General features: G+C 44.8%; 1 protein-coding gene across 3 annotated transcripts; it reads left to right on the top strand.

Annotated features, from left to right (window-relative positions):
* CB3H14orf93 (chromosome B3 C14orf93 homolog) lies at window positions 1–21,374 on the top strand. Of its 3 annotated transcripts, XM_027065406.2 has the most exons (8): window positions 1–118; window positions 11,471–11,618; window positions 11,757–12,517; window positions 14,706–15,026; window positions 18,393–18,454; window positions 18,680–18,783; window positions 19,953–20,065; window positions 20,317–21,374. In XM_027065406.2, the coding sequence occupies exons 3-8, from the start codon at window positions 11,918–11,920 to the stop codon at window positions 20,734–20,736; spliced, it is 1,620 nt and encodes a 539-aa protein (XP_026921207.1). In that variant the 5' UTR covers window positions 1–118; window positions 11,471–11,618; window positions 11,757–11,917; the 3' UTR covers window positions 20,737–21,374. The 3 variants fall into 3 exon arrangements, with proteins under 3 accessions (XP_026921207.1, XP_026921206.1, XP_026921208.1); XM_027065405.2 differs by having other exon boundaries at window positions 11,471–12,517; XM_027065407.2 differs by lacking the exon at window positions 14,706–15,026 and having other exon boundaries at window positions 11,471–12,517.
* Window positions 21,375–23,370: the final 1,996 nt, after the last annotated feature.

The raw sequence follows: 23,370 nt of genomic DNA, 5'->3' as shown, positions 1-23,370 counted from the left end.
GCCGCCGGCGGCGACCAATCCGGGAGGGCGTCCGGGGAGGGGCGGAGCTTACCGGCTCGGGCGCCGCGAGTCCTCCTTTTTGCACACACACGAATACAAAGAGCCATACGACCTTCGGGTATCCTTTTTCCATTTTTTTTCCTCCTTAATCTTGTGTGTGTTTTCAAAATTTTTAAAAATAGAGATCTGTGGCAGTGCTGGGGTGAGGAAACTGTTGCTAAGGGGAATTTGCGCTTTCCCCCATTTCTTTTTCTGTCTCTCTTCCTCTTTCTTTTTCCTGGTCAAGGTTTTAAATATACCAAGAAGTTGAGAAGCAGGATGGCCGTGTACAACTGTTAACAGCCAAATTTGTAGAGATTTTTTTTCTTTTTGTTATCATAAAAGAAAACTGGTAAATTTTTATGGTCGAGGGATTTAAAAAAAATTAGACGCTTGGGAAGTATAGATTTCTTTCTTCTTCGTCTTCTTCTTTTTAGGCGGGCTGAAGGGATAATGTAGATTTCTGCCACGGGCAACGTCAAGGGCAACGTCGAAAGAAGCGGAGATTTGAGACTCTCTCACAAAGCTGTTTGCGTGCGTTTTACACACCCTCCCCCAGAATCAAAACCAAGTGGCTTGAATGTGGCAATTGTCCAAGGCCAATAGGTTAAAAATGTTTGGATATTATAATTGAGACACTCATTTCCCTGGGGAGGTGGGCAAAGCCCTTCTTACAAATGTGTCTTACATTTTCATGAAGACTGTGTGTGTGTGTGTGTGTGTGTGTGTGTGTGTGTGTGAGCAAATGATATCATAAAGATTTATCTTGGGGTTTTGTGCTTTGTGTATATGTACAGTGTGTGTATATGTGCCATATCAGATTTTGTTTTCAAAAAAAGATTACCTTTGGTTTTATGTGTGCAAAGTAGCCCTTAGGATGTGATTTTTTTTTCTGTTGTGTTCCCAAAAGTGATTAAAACAGGATTTCGTGTGCAAATTAGAGTTTAGAAGAAATCCTGTTCTTAGCATACTTAGGCACTTTCATTTTATGTGCATTTACTGTATTTTTCTACTACTCTTCTAAAGTATCAGTGAATAATTAAATAATTGCCAGGGAGTATATTGTCCATGTGGCAAACGAGGGTAGGCAATTTATTGAATCTGTGGTTCAAAGCCTTCTTTAGTGATTGTTTTGCCTAAGTGGTTTTGCTTTTTATTGTCTCATGTTCATAAATGTACAGCTGTGTATATTTTGGCCTTTATGTGTGGTTTCGTTGGTGTGTTCTGAAGGGAAGGTCTCCCTTGGCTTTTTGACAAAAATGGTCGTTTATAGGTTGGGATTTGTTTGAAAAGCTCCACAGCTGGCAAAGTGTCAGGAAAATAATCCAGTCAAGTCCAATTCTCAAAAACTGTTCATGATGGTTGTGATGGGGGAGGGGCCAGAGGAGGCAAAGGCAAATAATACAAAGGAGGGATAAGAAATGCATTTTGGTTATCATGTTGCATTTTTGGAATGGGAAGCCTTCTCCCTGTGTGGAAGAGTCACAGAAAAGGATAAGCATGAGGACAAAACAAGCTTAGAGCAGGACCTCCTGTTATATGAGCCATATTCTCCCTTCATTCTGTTACAGAACCAGTGTCTTCTATTAGGAGTTATACGGAAAATATATTAAAATCTGCATTCGCAGATTGGAGTGAAAGCATAGGAAGTATATGGGGTGATGAGGGAGAAACTGGAATGTCACCAGTGAAGTAGCAACCAGGATATAAAAGGATCTACTGTAGAGTTCATATTTCATTACAACAGAGCCTCTGTATGGTGATGGTAACACAGTTCTATTCCTCAGCTAACGTCCTACTCAGTGTCAAGTAGCATTTGGGACGCCTCAACAACAGCTTTAAAATTATTTGTACAAGTCTGGAAATTCATAATGAAAGTCGCCCTCTGTGGGCACTCTAGGTTACTTACCTGTACTGGGTGTATTTTTATTAACTAACAATGCAAGTCAGATCAGTACTTAATAAATACTGCCTCAAATACGGATCATTCCACAAGTTTAGACCTGCATGCATATCTCTGAAATCTAGTCAGATTACGGTGATTTTGTGATGGCCGCGGTGCTGGGAATTTTAATGGAGTTTGCTCTTTCAAATTCTTTTTCACATCACTGCAGGGCATCACTTTTTAACTTCTCGTGAGAGAGCTCTTGTAGAGCAGTACACTTGCTAAGCCATTTGATTTTTACTAGGAACCTAGGTTCATGTCCAAGGTCCCTGCGTTGAGTCCCACTAATATATCGTTGGCTTGGCCTTCCTACCAAAGCACAGCTGAACTGAGTTGACTTTGGGGTTCCTAGAGATGAAAACTTTGAACTAAGGGGAACTGCCCCCTTGCTAGTGGGATCTGAAAGGTCTGTAACCAAGGCCGACAGGAATTAAAAGCTTTCCACCACCAAATGTATGAGACCTTTTTGTGGCCACTGAGTTTATAATCGTGTACACGCAGCCTTGTAAGCAGCAGAGGACAGAACCGAGTAAACAAAACAAAACAAGCTAAAGATGGCGCCTAACGGCCCTGAAAGAGTCTAGCAGTCGTGTCCCGCCCTGAAGAGGCCCCTCCCCTCCCTGGCTCGTTGAGTGATTGTGGAATGCAACCAATAACGTCCCTGGCCCTGCTCCCTTCGTCGTTCAATCGCCAATCACCGGGAGCCAGAGGACAGGCGGGGCGGTGCCTCGCCGCGTGCGCGCGCTGGCCGGGTACACGGGCCGGCGCCGCGGTCTCTCTACCCAGCCCGCGAGCTCGTGTAGTTGTAGCTGAGTCAGCTGGCCGCGGTGGCGCGCGGCACACGCGGTGGAACACCCGTGATGGAACACCTGTAGGGCTGCCAGAGCAGGACCGCCGCAGGAACTTCCGGGCTGTTCCCAGACCGAGTCCTCAGAGCTTTTGTAGCCACGTAGTGTACCCACGGTGAGGCGGCGAGATCCCAGCGCCTTGGGCCACTCGGTTATTTGCCGCTACACCCCATTCCCCGGAACCCCCTGGGTATTCTCTGAGGTTGGGCTTAGTGGCGAGTCGCCATGACCCCTGCGGCCTCGAGGGCTGTGCTCGAGCTCTTTTCCTCCTTCGTCGCTGCCGGTCGTCCTGCTTGTAGCTGAACCACGCTCCCTTCGGAAATGGTTCTTCTGTCTCTGGTGCCCACCTTGTCATCTCTGACTAATATTTAATCAACTAACATTTATCGAGGGCTCACAGGGCACATGATACAGCTTTAGGAGCTGGTGGTTCATTTTTCACTTGATCCAGCAATGCAGGACTTGCCCTTTATGTCAGGCACATTTCTCGGAAAATCTTAAACCAGGATTTTAATCTTACCAAGTTACATTTTAACAAATGTAAATGAAAAAGACCGCTACACTAGGCTAAAAACCCTTGTACCACCATACAAGTGTACATGAAAATTTCAGGCGAATGGAATCCTTTTCTTAGGATCTCATTCTCCCCCTAGGTCTACATCTCTTGTTTTTTTAATCCCTGAAAATGAGGTTTTAGATAGTCTGCAGATTGTGAGATGGGTCAGTCTTTCAAAACATAGGAAAGTAATATTTTATGGTATTTGTTTCTCTGCTCTTGTGTGATAAAAGAGCTCTTTTTTGATAGAAATAAGTTCTGAGGGACGCCTGGGTGGCCCAGTCAGTTGTAAGTGTCAGACTTTGGCTCAGGTCATGACCTCATGATTCCTGTGTTCCAGTTCCCCCCACCCCCCTCCATCTGGCTGGCTGCTGTCAGCACAGAGCCTGCTTCAGATCCTCTCTCCCCCTCTCTCTATGCCCCTCTCCCACTCTCACTCTCTCTCAAAAATAAGTAAACATTAAAAGAAAAGAAAGAAATAGGTTCTGAGAGTACCTTCCAACAGGTGAGCCATATTGCACCTCCAAGTGGAGGAGCAGGGCTAACCAGCACAGCAGGAGCTTTAAGTGGCCGTTTTCCTTTTTTTATTTCTTAAAATGAAAATTATGGTATGCATTGCTGTGCTTTCCGTAATCACATTTAAGGAGTTCCGTTGCTAGCGTGACCCTGAATGAGTCAAGGGCCCATTATAAAGACATATATCATTAGAGTGATACCATATCATAGACATCTATTAAAAGGAAACTTTTATTTTTCATAGTTTGGAGGCAAACTCAGTCATGCAGAAAATTCAAGCTCAGAATGGGTTGAAAGCAAGCAAGGGAGCTGCCAAGAGTATGATATATTTAGTTCTAACAAAAATACATGTGACTTGGGAGGAAAGGGGTAGTTAAGATTATGGACAGTCTCACCCTGAGACAGCCTCAGACAGTCTCATCTGTCTGAAGAAGATGACTTTTCTTTCTTTTTTATCTAAATATTTATGAAGAAAATATCAGAATTATTGAAAAATGCACTTTCTGGGCTCCTTTCACATGTATTAAAATTAGACAAATACGGAATGAACCTCAAACATATATTTTATGCAAACTTAAGTTTGACAACTGTTGTTACTTTGTGTTGGCAACTCATCAAAAGATTATAGATCTTTTTCTTTCTTTCTTTTTTAACTTTTATCTTTTTAAAGTAAGTTCTGTACCCACTGTGGGGACCCAAACCTACAACCCCTAAATCAAGAGTTGCATGCTCTATGGACTGAGCCAGCCAGGTTCCCTTAAAAATCTTTTTCTTAACACTCAGTTCTAAAAGTTGATAGCATTTTGTAAAAGGTCTGTATGTTTTTCTGTGGTGGTCAACCTTAGTTTATTCCTTTTTTTCCTCTCTTGAACAAAAATATGAATTCTTGGCTTTAAGATAAATTAGCAATCTGAGGTGTGCCTGGGTGGCTCAGTTGGTTAAGGGTCTGACTTTTGATTTCAGCTCAGGTCATGGTCTCATGGTTCCTGAGATCAAACCCCTAGTCCACCTCCTTGCTGACAGCGAACAGCCTCTTTGAAATTCTCTCTCTGCCCATTCCTGCCATGTACGTGTGCTCTCTTTCAGTCAAAATAAATAAACATTGCAAAAATGATAAAGTAAATTAGCAATCTGAAATTGCACAAGTTGACAGTATTAAAATGTTTAATAATGATGGTACAGACACTGCCCAGATAATTTACTACAGTTAACCATTGCTTTGCCAAGCACTTCATGGATTGCTTCATGGGTTATTGAATTAAACAGTTATACATTTTGAGAAATATAATAAAGATATCAGAATAAATTTTTTGTTCCTTAATAGTGTTGGCAGAGTTAAATGGGCTCTAGAACCATAAGCCAGTGTTGGAAAAAAGCAAGAATAATTAATTATGTTAGTCTGGGAGTGTTAGAAAAGGATTTAACAGGTTGTAACAACAGATAATATAGCACTGTTTATAATAAAGTTCTGTTATCAATTTGAATTATTCATGCCAAGAAAAATCTGCCTCTAAGTAAAAAAGAGAGTCTCAGTAGTGTATCTTTGTCTTCCTCTCTCCACCTCAACGAATCTTTGCTCTGTATCCGTTTTTTCTTCTCTGCAGTCTCAGGCAACAGTTACCCTTCCTTCTTTCTTACATTGGGAAGAGCCTTCCCAAAAGGAAATTTAATTATTTTCTAATAGCTTCATCCTTTACTTTTTCATGGGCTTTTACTTTCTTTTAAGTCTTTTTTTTTTTTAAGTAGGCTCCACACCCAACCTGGGACTTGAAATCATGACCCCTGAGATCAAGTCACATACTCTATCGACTGAGCCAGCCAGGAACCACAACCACCCTTTTTTAAAAATTTTCTTTCTTTTATTTTTTAAGTTTGTCTTTATTTTGAGAGAGAGAGAGAGAAAAGGAGAGAGAAAGAACAAGCTGGGGAGGGGCAGGGAGAGAGGGAGAGAGAGAGAGAGAGAGAAAGAGAGAGAGAGAGAAGGGAAGAATCCCAAGCAGGCCCCGGGCTGTCAGCACAGACCCCAATGCGGGATTCAAAGACACAAACTGTGAGATCATGACCTGAGCCAAAATCAAGAGTCTTTGTTTTGATGCAGTCCCAATGGTTTATTTTTGCTTTTGTTTCCGCTGCCTCAGGAGACATGTCTAGAAAAATGTTGCTATGGCTAATGTCAGAAAAATCACTGGCCTTTTTCTTTCTGCTTTGTAAATATACCAAAGCTCTAGGGCCCCTTCTGACTTCCTATTTCCTTCCTTCCTTTCATAACTAAATTCTAGAAGACTTGATTTCATGTCTTGCTTCCATTTTCTCTCCATCATTCCTCTTTAATCTATTGCATAGTTTTACTTTCATTACAGGATTTACCTTTCTGGTCATCACCAGTGACCATCACAGACAAATAAAATATATCTCCCTAATTTTCATCTTTTTTAGCCATTCTGCTGCACCTGTCACAGTGGATTAGATCCACTTTCTTGACATTCTTTCTACTTTGGCTTTCATAACACTCTTTTTCTCCCACCTCACTGACCATACTTCTCTTTTAATGAAGCCTCTTTCACATATTGGCTTGAAGCGCTGTCCTTGGCCTTTGCATTTCACACTTTATCTTTACTTCTTGGAGAGTGCATTCACTTTCTCAGGTTTAGCTACTTCCCTCCTGCAAAGATTCTAAATCTGCATCCCAGGTCTGACCTTCCTCTTGTTTTGTTTTGTTTTGTTTTGTTTTCCAGTCCGAGTCAGTTGCTATCAGGACATACATTTAAAGATGTTGCTGGGGCGCCTGGGTGGCTCAGTCGGTTGAACGTCCAACTTCAGCTCAGGTCACGATCTCGTGGCTTGTGGGTTTGAGCCCTACATCGGGCTCTGTGCTGGTAGCTCGGGGCCTGGAACCTGCTTCTGATTCTGTCTTCCTATTTCTCTGCTCCTCCCCTGTCCATGCTCTGTCTCTTCCTCTCTCTCAAAAATAAATAAATATTAAAAAAATAAAGATGTTGCTATCAGTTTGAAATTTAACTTGTTAAGTAAACACTCATCTGGGGTGCCTGGCTGGCTCAGTTGGTAGATTATGTGACTCTTGACTCATGAGTTCCAGCCCCAAGTTGGGTGTAGAGCTCCCTAAAAAACAATCAATCAATCAATCAATAAAAATACACATCTTCTTTAACATGATGGTACCTCCTCTCAGCATCCTCATTTCTATCATCTGTCAATGTACCATCTTCTGGCTCTCAGATTGATAATCTTGAAGTTGTCTAGTAAAGAAATATTATCAGATCTTCCTCCAGGATGTTGAACCTTCATATCCACAATCCTCATTCTCACCTCACTTCAGGATTAAACAGTCTCCTAATCTCTAACTCTTCCACTTTAGGTGTCTAAGACAGGGGTCAGCAAACTACAGCCCATACATAGGACATTTCTGGCCTACCATCTGTTTTTGTATGGCCCATGAGCTAAGAATGGCTTTTACATTTTTTAATTAAATATAATATTTTATGACATTTCTTTGTCCATAAATAAAGTTTTATTGGAACATAGTTGTGCTCATTGTTTATGTATTTCCTGTGGCTGCTTTGTGCTACAGTGGCAGAGTTGAGTAGTTGTGATAGCAACCACATGACTTGCAAAGCCAATATTACTTACTGTCTGGTCCTTTACAGAAAAAGTTTTGCTGACCCCTACTCTAAGAATTTCCTTAACTTGGTTTTAAAAATCCTGCATCAGTGTTCCGTACCTTTCTATATAAGCCCCTTTACTCTGACCTCACACATGTACCCTGTTAATTCCTGTAATGTTTGTTTTTTCTCTCATCTCTCATATCGTCTTACCACCCTCCCTGTTCATTCTATACATTGCCCTGTTGGAGGTTTTTCCTCTGTAAGACCCCTTCCTCATGATTTCATTCTGTTCATCTTTCCATTATTTTGAACTAACTAATTAAGAATTTTTGTCAGCACCATATTTTTAGGCACTTGTATGTATTTTGTTTTCTCCTTTGAACATTTCATTCTCACATATGCTGTAATCTCCTTGCATGTAAGGACTTTGTCTTCCCTTCATTTGAGTACTTAGAGGTGGCAATCCATTTTGGTGACTCATCCTTCAGCATGGCCTTGCATACTGAGAGTTTTTAGAAACAACTTTTTTTTTTTTTTCTAACTGTTCTTTTTCTCTAATGGGGATATATGTAACTCACGATAAATGTTTGTTTTGCTTTTAATCCAACTTATCCAACATTTAAATTGTTATCTGGTTAGTAAATATTATAATGTGAAAGATTCTTTTATTACCTGATGGCCCTTATTTCTTTCCTTGTCCTTTTTTTTTTTTAAGTTTTATTTATTTATTTTGAGAGAGATAGAGAGAGAGCACAAGTAGGGGAGGGGCAGGGAGAGAAGGAGGCACCATCAGCACAGAGCCCAACATGAGCTCGAACTCATGAACCATGAGATCATGACCTGAGCTGAAATCAAGATTTGGATGCTTAACTGACTGAGCCACCCAGATGCCCCTCTTTCCTTATCCTTTTCATTTCACTGTCTTTGAGCTTAAGTGGCTAGGGGAGCCACGGAAATGAAGTCAGCAGGAATGTCCATAGAAACTAAAAAAGAGGTAAAATAAAACCTTGGTTTGTGAGCATAATTCATTCTGGAAACATTCTTAAAATCCAAAGCACTTCTATATTAAAGGGAATTTCAAGAACCACTGGCTCAGCTGTAATTATGTGACTTTTAGTGTCACATACTACTCGTATTGCAAGACATCACTCCTTTATCAAGTTAAAATTTATTAGAAATGTTTGCTCATCTTTAAGAACACTCGCAGAACAAGTTACTCACAATACAAGGTTTTACTGTATTTGAATACCCATTGTGCTGCACTGCACTGTACCAGGTTTATATAGACAGGTTAATTTAAAAAAATACCTATTTGTTGCTCTGAATGTGACATTCTAAAGCAGACATAGTTAGGTAATACACAAAGGAGAAAAGCAGAAATAAGTTGAGGAACAAAATTATAGAGAGGGTAGAATCATGATTTTTTTATGTCAACACAAATATGAAAATAATATTTATCATTAAAAGCTGGCAGAATTGAATATTACCCTTAGTCTAAAGCCAGCTCATGAGAGTAAGTAAATTGCAAATACTCTGTTTTCTTAATTACCTTTCTAATGTACATCATAGAAGGTTTAGTATGTTTACATGCATCTTTGTAGACTTGAATTTATTGTTTCTTAGAAATTTGTTATTAAATTTAGGGGGGGAAATGTAGGGGAAAAATCATCCAAGTTCCATTCCAAGCCACAGCATTTTTTTTTTTTTTTTGAGATTGGAAAATCAGGATGGGGGTCCAGGATGGGAACACAAAATATTTCAGGAACAATCATAATATCATTCAGCTGCGATTTGTGGAGCACTGACCATATGCCAGCACTCTGTAGGTGCCTTACATACATTATGTATAGTCATCACAAAAACTCTCAAAGTAGGCAGAGATGAGAACACTGGGGCTTAAAAAAGGGAATAATTTGCCCAATTTCACACAGCTGCTAAGTAGTGCAGCAGGATGAGAACCCCAAATATATATATTTTTTACTTCCAGTTCTGTGCTGTTTGGGGAAGAAGACCAGTCGAGGTGGAGGGAAGGGCTCAAGGCAGGCACAACAGTGTCAGGAGTAAAGGCCTCTTGCAAGAAAGAGTAAGTGTTCTGGGTAAGAATGTGGTTGTTGTCAATTTGGTACCAGAAGGGGTACCTACCCAGTATCCCAACCTGATGCATCTTAGTTTCTGATTTCACAAATGCTGAACCCAACTGGCCACTATCTGTATGTTATCCTCTACATAACTGTCTTTTTCTCACAACAGCCACGTTTCACATTAAACTCCTTGCATAATGTTGGTTAAAGACCCTGCGAGAACAGTGAAGTCCCTTATTTAAGAAGAGAAAGGATACATAAATGACACATCCATAAGTTGACATAAGAATTGCTTAGTGCTTTCCTCTAACCTTTAGTTTTAGATTTAGCTGTGCCTTCTGGTGACTCTAATGACAGAGAAGCTGCAAATGGATTTGAGTTCAGTTCTTACAAAAAGCGAATACCTGGCACGGAAACCGTTTTTTCGATATATAAGGTGGAAAGAGCAAATTAAAGACTATTCTTTAATAACCAAATGTAATTAAAATGCATTGTGAGATTTACGTTTTAGTACCTCAGAGGCATTGATATTACCTGTTTCTGAAATGAGATTGCTGATGCAGAAAAAAGCCCCCAAATCTCAATATATAGAAAATTTTCTTAACCGCCTCTTTTTTTAATTGTGATGTTATGATATAATTTAAAGGGTAAGATGGAAATGTATCTCTTGTGCAAATTATAAACATACTCAAGACTTTGTCACTTAGGGAGCTTCAGGAAGAAGGATTCTTTTTTCTATAATCAAGTATTTAGAAAAGACAATTTGAAGTTCCTTGGAGTGTTCTTGGTGGTACAATCCAACCCTCCCACACCTTTTCTTCTTTTTCTTCTCGAATGGTTTAGTTGCTTAACTAGGGTGATTCAAAAGTAAGGCACTTTGGCTTATCATTGGTTTTCTGGTTTCTTCTTTTTTATTTTTAACGTTTTATTTATTTTTGAGACAGAGACAGAGCATGAACAGGGGAGGGGCAGAGAGAGAGAGACACAGAATCGGAAGCAGGCTCCAGGCTCTGAACCATCAGCCCAGAGCCTGACACGGGGCTTGAACTCACGGACCGTGAGATCATGACCTGAGGTGAAGTCGGACGCCTAACTGACTGAGCCACCCAGGTGCCCCTCTGGTTTCTTCTTTAATGGGGCTGGTCATGTGGGCAAAGTGGCTTAGCTATGTAAACGTGCCTGTTGAGCTTTGTGCCTGTTGAGCTTTGCCGCTCCCTCAAGGAGCTTGAGAAGTGGAGGTGAGGGGCCCAGGGGGTGATTTCTCTGGGCTACCAGCTGTAGGATTCAGAACAGCTGGACTTCTTTTCAGGGGCTGGAGACCCAGATGCACAAGCGTGAGAGCAAGGGGGCTGTGCAGCCCCAGGTCACCACAGCTTGATTCTCTGATCCAGCTTTTCCCTTCCTTTCCCTGCCCCATCCCCAAAGCATCAGGGATATAATAGTGTGGGGTTGGTGACATGTTGAGGGCTGCAGTGATCGGCATATTCCTTATTTAGGAGTCTTACTCTGAATGCATCTGTAAGAAAATTATAGAGAGGGTAGAATCATGATTCTTTATGTCAACAAAAAGTGGTCTCATTTAAAAAAAAAATAAATGCTAGATTGAAAGTAGCAATAACTGGATTCTGCTGTCTCCCTATGACCTTGAAAAGATATATCACTTCTCTACATGTCTCTTCTGTGGACCTGGGGTAATATGTGTTTCCTAGAGCTGCTGTGTGAATGAGATAACCTGCAAGGAGTGTTCTGAACTCCTTCAGGAATGATGTCAAGGAGACAAAATGCAATGACTGTTATTAGGGCAAAGATAGTGAGGAGAAGACAGATCTGCATTTTCTTCCTTAATCTTCTAATCTTTCCAGAATCTTGTGGGTCCTTTTGAGTCCCTGCTCTGTTCCTTAGGTCGGAGTGGTGGCGGGTTCCATGCTTGGGTGCAGGAAGAATGCCTTCTACTCCATGAAACTCTGTTCATCAGGAAGGCCTGTGTAGGCACCACACTTTTGGCCACGGGTGAGTGGGACACCCAGCGAGTTGTGCTAGGAGAGCACAGGATCTGCAGGTAGAAGAAGGCATCTCTCCTCCCCAGGCCGAGGACAGGTAGCCATGGACTGTGTGCTCCCTCACGGCTTGCCTGCTCCTCCTTCACAGAATCCACCGCCTGGTGCCCAGGCTCCTCTGGTCACCCTCCATGACAAAGGAAAGTGAATGCAAAGAGGCCAGAGCTTCCTACCAACTGGAGTCCAGTGACTGGGGACGCCTTTTGGAGCAGTCCGGCAGTGTGACCGAAGTTGTTCCCGCTGCGGTCAACCATGTCCTTCAGTGCCACCATTCTCTTCTCCCCTCCTGGTGGCAGTGAGGCCAGATGTTGCTGCTGCGCCTGTAAGAGCGAGACTAGTGGGGGCAGCACAAGCTCTCAGGGCGGGAACCCTCCTCCCAGCACCCCTATCACAGTGACCGGACATGGCCTGGCGGTTCAGAGTTCAGAGCAGCTCCTTCATATTATCTACCAGCGCGTGGAGAAGGCAGTGGGCCTGGCTGAGGCTGCTCTGGGGCTCGCCAGGGCCAACAACGAATTACTAAAATGTCTCCAGGAGGAGGTGGGTGAGCTGAGGCAGGGGAAAGCCTCCGCCCCTGAGGAAGATGGGGACGGCAGGGCCCAGGGCTCCCCACCTGAGGAGGCTGGGCCTCTCAAAGAGAGCCCCGGGGAAGCCTGCAAGGCCGCATCTGCCGCAGAGGAGGAGTGTGACAGCGTGGGCAGCGGCATGCAGGTGGTGATTGAGGAGCTGTGGCAGGTGGGAGCCGCGTCGGCTGTGGGTCCCGGGCCTTTGGGCTTCCCGGCCGGCCAGAGAGACACGCGGCTCCCCGGATGCACCCTGGCTGCCAGCGAGGCGGCCCCGATGCTCAATCCCGTGAGTATGGCCTCAGAGCAGGACGCCAGTGTCGTGTGGTAGCTCCTGACTGCTTCTCCTGGCCTTTCTCTCCTCCTTCCCCCTCCCTCTAGTTTCTTTCCAGCCGTAAGCCTTTCTTTTGGTTTTACTTGTGCTAAAACAGGACAGCACCAAGTCTCCTTAGCCGGCAGGGATAGTCGGCACTCATCTGTTTTCTTCTGAACCTCAACCTCTTCGGCAGGTCATTGCTGGTGTGCGTGGTGATGGTCGTGCCCTTCCCTCCCTCTCAGGAGCTCTGTGTGCCACCTTCTCCTCCACAGCTGGCTCAGCTGCTCCAGGGGCTCTGCCTCTCCTGGCGAGAAGGCCTGCCGTGCACAGACGGCTCATTCATATTTTATCATGGGCCCTCTGCTTGCCAAGAGGAATTCAGTACAGAGAGAGATGAGAATGTGGAGGGGGGAGATACAGAGGTGGAGAGGAAGGGAGAGCTGGAGAGGAGAGGGACAGAGGGGGACAGAGAGGGAGGAGAGGGAAGGAAGGAGAGACGGAGAGGACAAAGGACACAAGACAGGTGTAGGGAGGGAAGGAGGCAGGTGGAAATGAAGGGTTGAGGAAGGAGAAAAAGTGAACCGAGCAGAGAGGAAAGGTGTATCTAAATGGAAAGAGAATATATGCGTGCCACAGAATGTGAGGGAAGGTGGGAGGGAGGCAGAGGGGAGGGAGTAACAGGAGGACAAGAAGCGGACAGACAGTCATCGTCGAGAGCTCCTCGGAAGAGAATGGCATGTAGGGAGAACGAGGGGAGCAAGCGCACCTATTTCATGTGCAGGAAAAGACACAGAAGCAAGCACCTTGTGCTATTTCAGTTTCTTTACTGCTCAGGGCCATCTGAGCAGGCAAACCCTGGCTGAGTAGAGTAAAAACTGCGGAGCGTGGCACACGGAAGTATGAAAAGGAGATGGAGCAACTACAGAGATCATAGAGATGGGAAAGTAACAGATGTGTCGCCACTTGAGAGACAGTGGGAGGTCTGGCAACCCTCCTCCCCCATGCTCCCGCCCTGCCCTCTCTTTCCTCCTCCAGCACGTGACAAGGCCCTGACACCCAGGAAAGAGAAAAGGATCAGAGCACACAGGGGAGATGGGAGGGAGGAAACTCCCAGCCCATCTGCTGGATCTGAGAAACGAATGTAGAAGCCCCATGTCCCCCTCCAGTGTCACGCTACAGCTGGTCACTGCTCCCTGAAGGCTTAGCCATGCGGGTGGGTGGTGGTCACTGCCTCATGCCTCCCTCTGCCCAGCCAGAACTCAAGGGGGGTTTGGGGCTGCAGGGAGGTGGGAGGAGGCAGGAGGCACCAGGTACCAGGCCAGGCGATGCCCTGAGCTGTGGTTCTGTCAGGCAGGGAAGGCTTCCAAGCCGACAGGACGGAATTAGATTTCACAGCGCAGAAAGCAGCTCACGGGTCTATAAATCTCAGCCTCCACCCCCGCTTCTGTCTGTGTTTCCCACCCCCCCCTTCACTGTTTTGTTTTCTTGGCTGCAGAAATCCCCCCTCCTTTCTTCCCTCAGTCTCCTTCCTCCCTCCTTCCTTTCCCTGCCCTGTGTGTCCTTGAGTGAGGGCACAGGCAGCAAGTAGATGTCAGGGCAGCGACGGTTGGATGCAGCCAGGGCAGGATCAAGTGAGGGCACAGACAGGTGGTGCAAAGGGAATGGGGTGGGAGGTGGGGGACAGTTGGTGCCAGCCTCTCTAGAAATTTCTGACTTTATAGCTCCCGTCTTTGCTCCCATTTTCTCCTATTTCTCCCTTTTGTTGTTATCATTTTATTTTCTTGTTTCTTTTCTTGCTCGGTGTTCCTTTCTTGTCATCACTTCCTCCCCCAGTGCCTTTTAGACAAAATACTTGCCTGGCTACGGTTCTTATACCCAAGAGCAAATCATAGAGGATTCCTCACAAATAGAGTGTCAGAAACAAGCGTTGTCCTTGTAATCAGTCCTATGGTAACGATTCAACATGAGAGGCCCTGGGTACCCCAGAAATATTTGCCAACATCCCCATAGGAGTACCAGAGAAATAAGCTATTGGCCATTAAAGACTGTCCTGGATTCCCCCTGCTTTCCACTCTCTCATTATCCTTGGCCAAAGAATGATGGGTGACCGGGTTCCCCTAAGCCTGGATGGCTAATAGGCTATTCTTTTTTATGTTCTTAGCTGGTGGATGATTATGTGGCCTCTGAGGGTGCAGTACAGCGGGTGCTGGTCCCTGCTTATGCCAAGCAACTCTCACCAGCCACACAACTGGCTATCCAGCGGGCAACCTCAGAGACAGGGCCAGAAAATGGAACCAAGCTGCCACCGCCCCGCCCTGAGGACATGCTCAGTGCTGCAGCTGCGCTGGACGGTGCCTTGGAAGAGTCAGGCCCTGGGGGAACAGGGGAGCTGAGACACTCTCTAGGGTTTACTGCTTCCCCATGCAGGACCAGAGGGAGTGGGCAGAAGAACTCCAGGCGCAAGCGGGATCTGGTACTCTCCGTGAGTGAGCTCAATTCTATAAATTTTTCTTCAGTCTGGAGAGATAAGAATGAAGTGTGGGTTGATTTTAAACTTCCCATATTGATTGAGTGGTGTCCTATAGCATACTGGAGAGGGAGGGGCAAGAAGGAGACAGACTGGTCCATAGCCCTAGGGACAGGCAGTCCCCCTGCTAATCATGGAATTTTTTTAAGGCTTTGCCAAATAGATTGAAATCTTCTGTTTAAAGAGAAGGGAATTATATCACACCTCCTCCCAATGATCTAATAATCCTGGTGGGAAGATCTTTAAGGGATTGAGCAGACCGACCACTGAATGCTAGCACTGGAAACAGCCTGCCATTTATCAGTGTTCAGGGTAAGCAGCAAGGGACCCATTGGCAGAAAGGCCAAGGTATCCAAGGATGCAGAGGACCACTAGACACTCAGCTCAGTTATGAAGGTTTAGACAGTCTAGTGATCCAAGGGGATCTTGGCAGGGAAGGTACCGGGTTGAACCAGTTTTGCCTGAAACTTGGAGTGGCTTGGAGCCTTAGGAACATCACTAGGCATCCTGCAGTGCACAGGGCAGCCCCCGAAAATTATTCGACCTAAAATGTCCATAGTGCCAAGGTTGAGAAACCCTGTTCTAAGGTAACCATTGTCCTGTGGATCAACTCTGTGCCCCAGAACATCTTTCTGATAACCACGGGGGTGTTCCTTAGCTAGATCGTGTTCATATGGACTATAAGCCATTTCCTTTCTCTGGCTTATGGCTGATAGAGTAACTGGAGAGTTCTGATTAGGAGGGGAGCTCATCATTCACACCCATCCAAAGAAATCTCACAGCATAGCCCCTTTCCTCCTGTCACAGTCTTAGTAAAGGTTGAAGACAGCCGGTTACGCGCACACCTTCTTCATCTGCATTACTTCTTTCTTCTTTTTCCCTTTCCTAAGGGCTCCTGACTCTTACTCTCCCTTTCACTTGATTTGTTTTTACACCGAGGGATTCTTTTCATCCCTGGGAAGGAAGACACCGTTCATAATCCGAATCAACTGGTTTCTAACCTTCGTTTTATTTTATTTTATTATCTTTTATTCCAGACTTCATTTAAAATTTTGGTTATGTTCAGGGATATCTCACTTATCACGAATAGGGTTTAGTTTTTCTGTCATGAATCTCTTGCTTCCAGTGATAGAAATGGAGGCATATATACCTAGAAATGCATTTCAAGCATAGTGTTTAAATCATGAATAAATGTATGATAATTACAATTTGCATAAAATTAGGGTTTCCGACCACTTCCATTCCTCTCCAGCCTACTGCCTCCAGCGAGAGGCCGGTGTGGAGGGCTGGCTCCCACCTGCCCTTTGGAGAGCCTGGTAAAACTGAGGACCTTGGAGGAGAGTACGCTCACTCCCCATGCTCTCTGTTACATTACTTGAAAAGGCCCTGGAGGACCGGTCAGGGAATTTTGCTGCCCATCACAGAGGAAGGTTTAAAATGTGGTTTAGAGGGAGAGGGCTAGCCGCAGGCCTTCAGTCTTCCAGCCTTTAGCTCTGGGAAGGAATCAAGGAGGCATCTCTTCAGTCCACTCATGCTGCTGTGGGTCACTGCTAGGGATCCAAAAGGACCAAACCGGAATCACTGACTTCTTGGAATACTGCAAATCCCAGCTACCCATTGGGGAATATATTTATTTTTAGCTCACTCAGGAGGTAGGTGAGCCAGCTGCCTTTACAGTCTTAACACTTATTATTGTCTCAGAGTATTTTCCCTTTCCACTTCAAGCCTGGTTTGATTTTTATCAGCTGATCTCTTCCAAGCCACTTGAATTGGAAGCTGTGCAACTCCCCTTTTTTCCTTTTTTTGCAACACTTTCGAAATTTTTTGAAGCATTTGCCCACCTCTTGTGATTCCTTAAGTTGGGACTTCTAAGAGGTAAAATATATAAAATATGAGAAGCTAGTTTAATTACAGGCCTTTTTTATAGAGTAGAGACCCTAACCATAAAAATTTCCTAAATTGATATGGTTAGTCAGTCATAGAAGCAGAAGGGTAAATGGGGATTTCTTAATTGAAACTGAAGTCTTGAGATCAGTATATGGGTCCATCGGTTTGAGACTGGGAATTTCCACTGACTGAGGGAGCTTGAGATAAAAAATATAATCAGAAACAGCAAAACTAAATTTAATAGGAAGAAATGTAAAACACTGCATCAAAGTTAAAAAAGCAAAGCAGTTGTAGAATGGCAGAGATAGGAATCCATGTGAAAAGTAGACTTGAGTTGACAGCTCACAGGGAATGAACCCTGTGACATTGGGAATAGGGGTGGGGTTGCTAAGAAAGGTAACACCATCTTGGGTTTCATTCCTAGAAATGTAGAGTTCCATTCAGGGAAGTAATTCTCCCTTTGGCCAGGTCCCAGCTGATGGATTAGATTCAGTTCCCAGTGCCATGTTGTCCAAGGGACACTGGCAAGCCAGAGAGCCTGACGGTTTCATGAAGAGTCTGTTTGGAAACTGTCATGAGGAATGGCTGAAGGACTTGGGGATATTTAGACTGAATAGGAGAAGATTTGGGGAGTACATGAGACCTGTCTTCAAAGATGTTAGGTGCCGTTATAGGCAAAACTGGTCAGATTTTGGAGTCTAAGGCAAAACTTTTTAACAATTAGAGATGTCCAACAGTAAAATAAGCTGGCCCAAAAAACTAGTGAGAACCCATTATTAAAGGTGTGTAAGCAAAGCTGAAAGCCTGTTCGATGATGTGAAAGGGAGGTTGGGTGATAGAGTCTCCAAGGTCCTTTGCATTTCACATTTCTGTTATTTTAGGTTTGTGTTTTTCAGACCATGGTGTGTATACCCCTGGGACTTGTGGTAATGTGCAAAAGAATATATACACCTAGGGCATTTTCCTGGGTCATCAATTGTATTAAAAGATTGGAAGACATTTTTAGATTAAAAAAATATAAATATATTGTAAAGAAAACTTTAAAATTTGCAAGAATAGGGGGCCTCAAGAAATGTCCACTTGCAGTAGTCTTGGTGTATATTTGCTCTCTCCTGGCTATTTGTAAGGAGTATGTTTGTGAAAATGTCTGAGACCTTTTGCTCTACTGATCATATTCCCCAGGAACAGAAAAGTAAGACCAGGGATGATCCTAGAGCCTCCATACAAATTAAATGAAAAGGACCAAAAAAGGGGGGACATTAGAAGTACTGACTTGGATAGGCTCTCTGGCTAAGAAAGAGTATCATCAGAAATGGTGCCCAGACTATGGGAAGGATTCGGGCAGAGAACCCCATAGAGACAATGCCTAGGGAACAGAGGAGGGTTCCATCATATACACTCTCAACTTGAATCTGTGTTTGTTTTTTCGCCTAGAAATTGGTCCACAATGTGCATAACCACATCACCAACGACAAGAGATTCAATGGGTCTGAAAGGTACGATCCCCTTGAGGGAAAACAATCATAACGTACTCTGCCAAGGAGAGGGAACTAGAGGGCTGTTCCAGTGTAACAATGAGACTAAGGCTTTGCTCTCACCATTGCCCCTTGCATCCTGCCCTTGGCCGTGAGGGCATTTACCACACAGTTGATTCATGTCAGGAATCTCTGTTTTTCTGGCTTTCAAAATGCTGACTGCCTCGTTCATGATCTTTGTGGCAGCATCAAGTCCTCTTGGAATATTTCAGTAGTGAAGTTCCTTCTGGAAAAGCTCAAGCAGGAGCTGGTGACCAGTCCCCACAATTACACTGATAAGGAGCTGAAAGGTGAGAAAAAACTGAATTAACTCCCATCTCATCCTTTTTCCACTCACTGTTCTTGTTCAGAGTAGAGGCATAATGGAGATGATTTGGGTGGTTTTCAAAAGAGTGGACTTAAAATAAAATTTTGGGGCTATTCTCACATCTTCTTCACAGAATTGTTTCTAATTGCTTTTTTATTCCCCTGCCCCGCTTGAACTGAAAATGGGAAAAGGAAAGAGCTGAAACCAGCGTGCATGATGTTTCTGCAGGGCCTGAATCTAGGGTGTTATGAAAAGGAAGTCGGGGCGCCTGTGTGGCTCAGTCGGTTAGGCAGCCGACTTCGGCTCAGGTCATGATCTCGCAGTCCGTGAGTTTGAGCCCCGCGTCGGGCTCTGTGCTGACAGCTCAGAGCCTGGAGCCTGTTTCAGATTTTGTGTCTCCCTCTCTCTGACCCTCCCCCATTCATGCTCTGTCTCTCTCTGTCTCAAAAATAAATAAACGTTAAAAAAAAAAAGTAAAAAAAAAAAAAAAAAGAAAAGGAAGTCAGAATCCAGGCCTGCCCTTTCTGTTTTTTTAAGTTTATTTATTTAGTTTAAGATGTGTGCGCTCACTCAAGTGAGGGAGGGGCAGAGAGAGAGAATCCCAAGCAGGCTCCACGTGTCAGTGCAGAGCCCAACAAAGGGCTTGAACTCACCGACAGAACCTTGAGATCATGACCTGAGCTGAGATCAAGAGTCTGACGCTCAACCTACTAAGCCACCCAGGCGCCCCAGGCCTGCCCTTTTGTCCCTAAATATTATGTCCTGGGTTTTCTACTTTCCTTACTCTTCTGTTTTTTGCTTGTAGCTAACCCTGAAGCATTTAGAAAGCTGCTGTTGAAAAAGCACTTGAATCTACTACCAGCAGAGTAGAATGGGAGTGGGTTTAATTGAGTCAAGGGCCAGGGAGGGAGTTACAGAAGCTTGGACTTGTGTTCCCAGGGGGAGATATGGGTGGAGTCAGTGCTGGACATGGAGGTGAGCAGAGAGAGCTAAACCAAAGAGGAGTAAATACCTGCTGATGGGTCTGTGAGAAAGCCCACCATCTAGAGGGACCCTCACCTTCCCAGCCAACAGTGTTAGGGCAGAAAAAAGGGCTGAGGACCTGGTTCAGAGGACCCTGCTCTCTGCCCCCTCCCTTCTCCCTCCTCCCAGGAGCCTGTGTAGCCTACTTCCTTACTAAGAGGCGTGAGTATCGCAATTCCCTGAACCCCTTTAAAGGCCTGAAGGAAAAAGAGGAGAAGAAGCTTCGAAGTCGCAGATACCGGGTAGGTTTCTAGGCCTTCCTTTCAAGATGCTAAATGCTAAACCCTACTGAGCTGCAGTGGGAAGGGCCAGAGGACCTGGCATCTGAGAATAGGGTTGAGAGCCAGGAATGTTAGCAGGTAGAGGAGGAGGGAGGGGGGCTAGGTTCTCTCAGGCACAGATTTTACACAGCTTTCCTACCCGAACCCCTCTCCCCAAATCTAATTCTTAGTCTGTCTGTCTTCCTAATCTCTATCCTGGGCTCCTACCTTAGCTTTTTGCCAACCGATCCAGCATCATGAGGCATTTTGGACCTGAGGACCAACGCCTATGGAAGGATGTGACGGAAGAGCTGATGTCAGACGAAGAGGACAGTCTTAATGAGCCAGGTGTCTGGGTGGCCCGGCCTCCCCGTTTCCGGGCCCAGCGCCTCACGGAACTCTGCTACCACCTGGATGCCAACTCTAAGCATGGCACAAAAGCCAACCGTGTGTATGGACCTCCCTCAGACCGATTACCTTCTGCTGAGGCCCAGCTCCTTCCACCAGAACTTTATAATCCTAATTTCCAAGAAGAGGAAGATGAGGGAGGTGATGAGAATGGACCTGTCTCCCCATCTTTTGACCAACCCCACAAAACCTGTTGTCCTGACTTGAACTCCTTCATTGAAATCAAAGTGGAAAAGGATGAATGAAATCTATAACCAAGAATAACTCTGGCTTCTGCCACTCCCCATGTCCCAGAAATGGATGGCCACGGGGCTTCCCAGAATAACAAGATGTCCTCTGCAGTCTGAGAAAGCAAATCTGTCTCTCTTCTTAACACAGTCCCCAATGGAAGTGGAAGCCAGCAGCTGTGCTGGGATAAAGACTTATCTAGAAGGGGGAAACCTCCCCCCACTGTGATTGGCAAGCCAGAAAATGCTTATTTCTAAGCATAAATAGTGCCTCGAGGAGCCTGAGCTGAAAAAAAGGAGAAGGATGGGTCTAAGAAACATGAGGCCTTCTTGACATCTGCCCCAGTCTCTGAGTTGGTTTTTTTTCTGGTTTCACTCAAAGCTCTGGGGAAGCAGCCCTGGTTGTACCTTCTGCTTCCCCATGACTGCTGGTCTGGCTCTGCAGTGGAAGCCGCACAGAACCAGTCCAGGATAATACTGCCACCTGGTGGGCAGTCTCAGCCATGGGCTTGATGCTTCTGAGCAGAACACGGCTGTGTCTCTATTTGGGAATTGGGATACAGATATAATAGCTATTGTTTATTGAATTATGTAAGGCAGATTTTATTATTCCCATCTTACACATGAAGAAATTAAAGCTTAAAGAGTTCCCATGTGTCACTAGCAGCTGCTCTCCCACTGTGTGACCAAGCAGTATATGAGGCTTTGTAGCTATTAGTCCTGTCAACCAAACTATATTTTGAGGAAGGGGTGTGTGTGTGTGTGTGTGTGCGCGCGCGTGTGTGCGTGTGTGCGCGCGCACACCCACACGTGCACCCCCACACACCCACACCCAAACTTTGTGCATTACGAATGGATTGTGAAGTAAAAATGGCTTTCTGTTCAGTCAGTATGTAACAAATACTGATTGCTTACTAGGTGTCAGGTACTGTGTTGGGTGCTGTGGTTACACTGTGGATCAGGTTAGATGCCGATTAGGTTTTATTATCTAATCAGGAAGCCAGGTAGTTAAGTAGACAGTGAAATGAACTGTGATAAGGGTGGTGATGGGGGAGCAGAAGGTGTAGCGGCAGCAGACAGCAGGGTTGGCTCACCTACTCTGGTGGTGGGGAAACGCTTCTCAGAGAGTGGTATTTAAAGTAATACCTGAAAGATGGGGAGGAGTTGGTGCAGAGGAAAGCTGGAGAGACCCAGAGACCTTGTCAAGTATCTTGAAGAGTATAGACTTTAGTTCAAAGGCCATGAGAAATCCTTCAAAGGTGGTAAGCAGGGAAATGAGATGGTCAGTTCTGTGTTTGATAAGAATCACTTGCCCTGGGGATAAGATGGATTGCTGGGAGAAAGCCTTGCGGGGCGGGGGCAGGGGGGGATGTCCTACAGTGGTTCAGGAGAGAAGAGATGGTGGCTAGACAGAAAGTGATGGTGAGGGGATTTGAAAGAGATTTAGGAAGCCGAACTGAAAGGACTTGGTGATTGACAGGGCTTGGACTTAAGGCTGAGGGAGGAGGACAGAAGGTTGACGTTCAGGTTTCTGGCATAAGCATCTAAGTGGTTAATGGCGCCGTTTACTTGGGATGCTGGAGGGGCCAATTTCAGGAGGCAGAGAAGGTGAAGTCAGTTGAGGGGGTTGTATGCCTTTGAGACAACCACGTGGAGATGATAATAGTCAGCTGAGTTTTTAAATCTAAGATAGTCTGGGCTAAGGGGCACCTGGCTGACTTAATCAGTGGAGCATGGGATTCTTGATCTCAGAGTCATGAGTTCAAGCACCATGTTGGGTGTAGAGCTTACCTTAAAAAAAAAAATGTCTGGGCTACAGATAGGGATTTGGGAGCCATCTGTGTACATAGTTCATAATTAAAGTCTTGAGAAGGGAGAACAGGGCTGGTGGAGCTCCTGGCTCCAAAAGAGTGATTACCCTGAGGTCATGAGCACTACCGGAGTATGCCCTCAGTGCATCCCTCTCCCTCTTCACTTGTCTCTGTTTCCTGTTATCCCCTGAAAATACAGGTGCTTGATCCCAACTGTGCCCACTGCTGCCACCACCAAAGGCTCCTCAACTTTTCATAAGAGATTCAGTCTCCCATCCTCACTATAAATGGGGAAAGCTTCCAAATATGAGAGGCTTTGTGGATATTCTGGTTGTAAGTAATAGGAAGGAAGAATCCAGGTTTTCCTTCTCCACATGGAGACAGGAAAGGAGGGAGAGCCTTATGGTTAATTCTGAAGATGTTGCTCACAGCAGGTTTTGGATGCAACCTGATAGCTCCCCTCTGTTACTAACGCTTTCAGTGTTCCCTGCTTCTGGTCTGATAGTGAACTCTCCTCTGGATCAGAGAAGAGCTGTAGGCCTGATAGGGAAACAGAGAGGCTGATTCTCCCGAGAGATGAGGTCAGGGAGACAATGCAGCTAGGACAAAGAAGCCAAATAGTTTGTGCCAAATTAATTTCCCCAAAGATATTAACCTCCTTTGCTTCACCATTCCCTAAGGCTACAAAAGGTGTTCAAAATGTTGAAATGAAAATAATATGCATGATTTGTTTGCATATAATTTTCATACTCATTTACTATCTAAATACAAAAGAATCATTTTCCTTCTCCATTCTACCTCCTCTACCCCTTGAGCCTGATGTGCTAGTCAGGGCAAAATC

The sequence above is a fragment of the Acinonyx jubatus genome, chromosome B3 (genome assembly GCF_027475565.1).
Source record: "Acinonyx jubatus isolate Ajub_Pintada_27869175 chromosome B3, VMU_Ajub_asm_v1.0, whole genome shotgun sequence".
NCBI classification, from domain to species: domain Eukaryota; kingdom Metazoa; phylum Chordata; class Mammalia; order Carnivora; family Felidae; genus Acinonyx; species Acinonyx jubatus.
The sequence above is the reverse complement of the archived record's forward strand: the minus strand, read 5'-3'. Positions and strand labels throughout refer to the sequence as shown.

Coding starts and splice junctions, on each gene's coding strand:
- CB3H14orf93 (XM_027065406.2), top strand. CDS start 11,918: ATGTCCTTCAGTGCCACCATTCTCTTCTCCCCTCCTGGTGGCAGTGAG. Junction 15,027..18,392: donor AGCGGGATCTGGTACTCTCC/GTGAGTGAGCTC, acceptor TTTTTCGCCTAG/AAATTGGTCCACAATGTGCA. Junction 18,784..19,952: donor CACTGATAAGGAGCTGAAAG/GTGAGAAAAAAC, acceptor CCCTCCTCCCAG/GAGCCTGTGTAGCCTACTTC.